A 5,753-nucleotide genomic window follows, 5' to 3' on the forward strand; every position below is an offset into this window, starting at 1 on the left:
TTTAAATTATAATATGAAGTCATTTGCATGGGTACTGTTTTAACATATTATTTTCTACTCTTTAATGTGTACCACTCTAAAGACTTATATGTAAATATGTCCAGCATCCATCTTATTGGTGGAAATATTTTACTTTCATATTGTGTAAAAAAAAGATCCGTTTTAGAATTCAAAGAAAAATACAAAGTAGTAATTTTAAGCTTGCAACTTTAAGGGACTCGTACCTAAGTTACTGATTTTAGGTAGATGCAGTTTAACTTTTGAGTTGTGGTCCGAACACCAAACCTAACTTATTGGTTCTTGTTCAAAGTGGCCCAAAAAATCCGGTTTTGAACGACATTAAGTTATTTTAATTTATTGTGTTTTTTTCATCGGTTTAAATTTGAACATCTCTAATGGTGGTATCACAGTAAGTTTGAAAGAGAATGTCTAACTTATCTCTAAAAGACGTGAGTATTTTAAATTTTCTCGACACACGTTTTATTCAAAACTTTGCTAAAAGCTAAAATTCAAATACTAATACTAAATAGAAATAAAATGAAAAGCAGCTAACTTTCAAACAATGAACAAGCAAACCTAGATCCAACAGAGTCAAAAGCAGCTAACTTCGTAACACTACATATGTTTTTTGAAGTAAGCCAAAACACCAACAAAAGGAGCATTGATATATGTAGTTGGCTCCGATTGAGAAATATTCAGGCGCGAGTCGAGAAAAGAGTCATCGTAGGCTGGTCCTCCAACAATGGCACCCGTTAGTACGTTGATATTAGGTTTCGATGATTGAAAATGTTCGTCTCCATCACGACACCCCATATTTTTTGGGTGTACATCCAATGATGGTAAAGTTGAACCGCGATGATGTATCTTCTGAGGATACTTTTGTCCATATCCAACCATATATGACATTCCAAGTGGGTTGTTTCCTAGTATATAATCCACCTGCAACAATAGAGAATTTAAGAAACAAATTTCAAAACATGTACACTTATCTTGCCATGAATATTGCTTGATTTCAACTACTGTTGGTTACCTGGGTTTTTGCAAGATGAATGAGTTTAGATGGTGTGGCAGTTACATTCCCACAATATACTATTTTGTTGTTGGCATGCATGTAGCGTCCATACACAATTAGTAGAAAAGATAGTGCTGTTACATGTTGTAGGTTACCTGGTCCACGTTTGAATAGAAGTCCACCTAATTAATCACCATCAATACTCAAGTAAATATATAATGAAAGGGTCTTGTTAATCCGTGGCTCCGGGGCGGTAGTTATGGATTTTTTTTATCAAAGCAATGAAAATATAAAGCAAATCAGGATTAAGGCCTGAACCTGTTTACACAAAAGAGAGAAAGGAAGCCAAAAGCTATCCTATAGCAACAAAACGAGTAGCCTGCCATGAAAACGAATGGCTATTATACCCCTAAAGAATTCTCTAATCAGACATGAATTAAAAGTAGAAAGAAAAATCAAATTTTGCATTGAAAATAACACTTTCTTAACTTTCAAAAAGTAGAATACACAGTTTCCAAAACAATATTTTCTTTTATAATTCCTTAACCAGTATCCTGGGAGTACGGGTTAATATTTTACGACTAATACTTTATTTTATACTATAAGTTATTATAAAGTATTTTAAATTTATGTAATTTAACCACATAGCAATAGCTATAAAAAATAAGTAGTGCTAGCTTAGTTGGTAGGATTTTGAATATTATATACAGGGGCTGGGGTTCGAATCTCGAGCATCCCACTTCTCCACATTTAATTGTGTGAGCTCTAGTCACTAGACTACTTGACCAAAAAAAAAAAAAGTAGTGCTAGATCCCCGTAAACTTAGCTCAGTTGCTAGGGATATTGCATATTATATACAGGGGTTGAGGTTCAAGCCCCGGACACTCCACTTCTTCATAATTAAATTGTGTGAGCTCTAATCACTGGACTACTTGAAGAAGAAAAAAAAATATATAGTGTTACCTTTGGAGTATGTGACTGATTTGGTTGGTGATTTGGGCAACAAAGAGCATATGAGGTTGTCTGCATTGGGAATGAAAGGATTTTGGTTTGATGAAATGTTCATCACCCACTGCCAAAATTCGAAGAACAAACGATATTTTAGAAATGACATGACTCAGATAAAGGAGAAAAACTAATCTAACATGCTTAAAAAAATGAGATAATTCATAATTTTGTCTAAAAAAACCAGAGATATAATAAAAAATGAGACAAACCTGAGAAACAAGAACATTAATGCCAGCATGCTTGGCATCCCATCCAAATTCATAGGGTTGTATGGATTGTATATTTGATTTTACAAATTTCATGTAATTTTCATTATTACTTGCCTTATACAACCATGCTGCTCCCCAAATCAATTCGTCCTGGATTTCGTTCCAGGTTCAAGTCATAACGAAGAGAAAAAAATACTAATATAACAATTAACATAATAACATTTGTGATTAAGAAAAAATCATCTTTCATTGTGACTGAATTAGTGACGAATTTCATATTTATTTATTTTTAAACTATTTTTCAACATTGATTAAATTTTTTATATGCAATTTTTTTTATGAATTAAGGTCATGAAAGTCATACCATGTAGCCATTGATATCACAGTAGAAGGGGCATACTCCACTGCCTATAGAATCATTATAAGACCCACGATGATTGTTTGCAAAGTCAAACACCTAAGTATCAATATCATATAGTGAGAGGTTAGCAACCAAACCAAAACGATTCAGAGATGTAATAATTTTTTCTTGAGAAAATATAGAAATATAATAATTGATTTGATAGCAAAGTATTTTGGGAAATAACATACCATAACTGAAAACAATAATTTCTGTCCAATATGCATTTTAATGCATTTTATTTAAATATAATAAATGATACATAATCATTGAAATTCACACACATGTGGAAGGGTCGGGATTGAACCCTGATCAAAGTGTTCGAATTAACATTTTCAGCATTTTTGTCCGTTGAGATAAGACTTGCATTTTTTTTTTTCTTTCAAATGAGCTTGATTATTTGTATATTTTTTTCAAACAATTGCACAATCTAAAGTAAACTTCATCTTATTTTTGGTGTCAAACTTAACTTGATTCTATAAAATTAAACTCTAAGGGGAACAATTTCGTTCTTTTTTCCAAACTCTTGGCATGGACTTAAGAAATGTTTGTTTCAAGTTTACAAAATATAATCCTGAGAATAATTTTTTTGAAAATATAAGGATAAGAATTTTATTCCTGGATTTACTGTAAAAATGTGTTCGATTAGTATCTAAAGTATTCCTGAAATGACCACATTCCCAGGAAACTTCTATTTCCAGGAATAAAATTGTAAAAATTTGAAACAAACATTGGAATATATCTATCTTGCTACCATATTCTCATGAATTTCCAAATATGACTTGAAACAAAACCCCCTTAAACTTTAGCCAATACTTCACCTTTTCTCATAAGCAAAATTACCTTAGTAAATTTCTTTTGCCTAGAACTAGAAGGGTTTGTTTAACATAGCTCTTGCAAAAATCATCCAAAGGTGAACCATATCTTTTTTAATAAATTAAATATTGAATATTATTTTTTTTGACAAATATTGAATATTATTTTATAATCATAAAAAAGAGAAAGATATGCAAAATTTTATCAAAAATATTGAAGTCCATCTTTAACCAGTTTTTAGAGGTCGATGTATGCATGCTCGTCTAGAGTATAGGAATTAATTTTTTTTTTTTATTATATGACATTAAATTTTTTCCATGGATTGATAGAAAAATTCAAGCTATTAAATAAATATATACCTGTTTAGCCCTAGCAAGAAGGACATTAGAATATTGATCATCAATTTTTCTAAATGCAATGGATGACGCCGCAAGTGCGGCCGCAATCTCGGCTGAAACCTCCGAACCTGGCCTATTTTCGGACACATAATAGGTTGTTCTAGAAGTGTCCATGTCTTCTGGTCTTTCCCAACAATCATGGTCACTAATAGGGTTGCCAACTTGTGCAACAACAATATTTGGCTTTGTTGTGGCTTTGAGGAAATAATCAGTTCCCCAACGGATTGATTCTAATGCATGTTGCAAATCCGGACCCATGAGTTCTCCAAATTCCACCACACTCCAAGCCAGCATGGTGGTTGTATATGCCATAGGGAAATTGAATTTTACATTGTCACCGGCATCATAGTAACCACCAACCAAATCCATCTGTGTTTGGAATAGTAATTAAGTTTAGCAAATGAGTAGTAATATCTGTATAACTATTTTATGTTAACTTTTGAACAATAAATTTCATTCCTCTCTTTTATGACAAAAACGATAGAGAAAGATGGAGAGAGAGTAATAACACGGTAAGATTATCATAGAGATTATTCACTACTCTTAGGAAATTACAAGTTTGATTAACATATAATTAAATTAAGGAAATACTTGTGATCTTGCTATTTCAATTATTTTATTCAAATTTTGTAAAAAAAAAAAATTAGAATTTATAGTGGCTTGAAGTCATGTGCCTGCAAAAGTTTTCTTAATTTTTTTTTAGTAGTATAATATATATTTTTATACCATGTTAGGCTCACACCCTTTCATTCTATCTTGACTCAACAATCATAAGTTAAACTCTACAAGCTGCATCACAATATAAAAAGAGTCTATTCAAATAAAAATAAATCATAAATTTAGTCTTTGATAAATATGTAATATTCGTCAATTTAATCCTTGCTATTAAAATATTTGAGATTAAATTGATGGATTTTCATATACTTTATAAACTAAATTGAGTATTTCATATGATTTAAGGACTACTTATTATATTTACATAGTCATAGCCTAAATTGGAAATAGAATGATAATTTATAAACTAAATCGTTTGGTTCAAATAAAACAGACTGAAGCAATTAGAGACTACATAAGGCCTACTAATTTATATACTCCTTCCGGTTCATATGTTCATTGAATAATTAATGTATCTACTTTACAATGTAGACCAGATACATTAATTATTCAATGAACCTAAAAAAAAAAGATTCTTATATTTGAGATAGGAGGAAGTATATGATACCCTCACTATTTAAAATTTTTTGATCCGTCGCTGGTTAATATGCCAATTGTTTTATTCAAGTGATTATTAAGATTAACAATGGTAATTGATGTCTAGAAGTCCTAGCTCAACTGGTAAATGCCGAAATTGTAAGATCGGACGTCATGATCTGGGTTCGAATCCGAAACCTCACAGTTGTGTGTGAGTTTAATTTCACTGGTTTACTGCTTCATCTAAGAAAAAAAAAAAAAAAACAATGGTAATTGATAATATGAATACACATAGAGAATATACTTACATGAATATCACATCCATCATGAAGGGCAGAGTCTTTTCTCCATGTCATACGTTGAGAAGATGGCAATTTACCAGACCTTTGACCTTCAAAAAATAAGATGCTTTTTGTCAATGCATCACTATAGTTAAGTGAAACTGATTTTACCATCGTAATCATCATCATCATTGTTAATAACAATGATAATTTGGACACTGCTACCATGTTTCCTCTCATTTTCTTTGTTTATCCTTCTTCAATTTCAATTTTGAGATATGTTATTTGAGAGCATTCACCTGAACAATATATACATAGCAATGAATTATTTTGCACTTTTATTTCCTTTCTTAAGAGTTGATGAAACAATGTTAGCGGCTAAATGTGTGTGACATTTTTTTATGACGAAATTACATTGCTGAAATTAACAGGTGAATC

The 5,753-nt window shown here is 31.1% G+C and overlaps 1 protein-coding gene across 1 annotated transcript; it reads right to left on the bottom strand.

Annotated features, from left to right (window-relative positions):
- Nucleotides 1-615: 615 nt before the first annotated feature.
- On the bottom strand, nucleotides 616-5,534 carry LOC25491847 (endoglucanase 8). Its single transcript, XM_013599887.2, has 7 exons — nucleotides 5,343-5,534; nucleotides 3,805-4,212; nucleotides 2,594-2,686; nucleotides 2,230-2,379; nucleotides 1,976-2,084; nucleotides 1,031-1,194; nucleotides 616-939 (listed from the first exon to the last, which is right to left on the bottom strand). The coding sequence occupies exons 1-7, from the start codon at nucleotides 5,505-5,507 to the stop codon at nucleotides 616-618; spliced, it is 1,413 nt and encodes a 470-aa protein (XP_013455341.1). The 5' UTR covers nucleotides 5,508-5,534.
- Nucleotides 5,535-5,753: the final 219 nt, after the last annotated feature.

The sequence above is a fragment of the Medicago truncatula genome, chromosome 4 (assembly GCF_003473485.1).
Source record: "Medicago truncatula cultivar Jemalong A17 chromosome 4, MtrunA17r5.0-ANR, whole genome shotgun sequence".
Taxonomy (NCBI): domain Eukaryota; kingdom Viridiplantae; phylum Streptophyta; class Magnoliopsida; order Fabales; family Fabaceae; genus Medicago; species Medicago truncatula.

What these genes read in the sequence shown, in the direction of transcription:
- LOC25491847 (XM_013599887.2), bottom strand. Translation starts at nt 5,507, where the DNA reads ATGATGATGATGATTACGATGGTAAAATCAGTTTCACTTAACTATAGT. An exon ending in TTCTTGCTAGGGCTAAACAG is followed by an intron (nt 2,687 to 3,804) that starts GTATATATTTAT and finishes ATTGATACTTAG; the next exon opens with GTGTTTGACTTTGCAAACAA. An exon ending in TTCATCTTGCAAAAACCCAG is followed by an intron (nt 940 to 1,030) that starts GTAACCAACAGT and finishes CTATTGTTGCAG; the next exon opens with GTGGATTATATACTAGGAAA.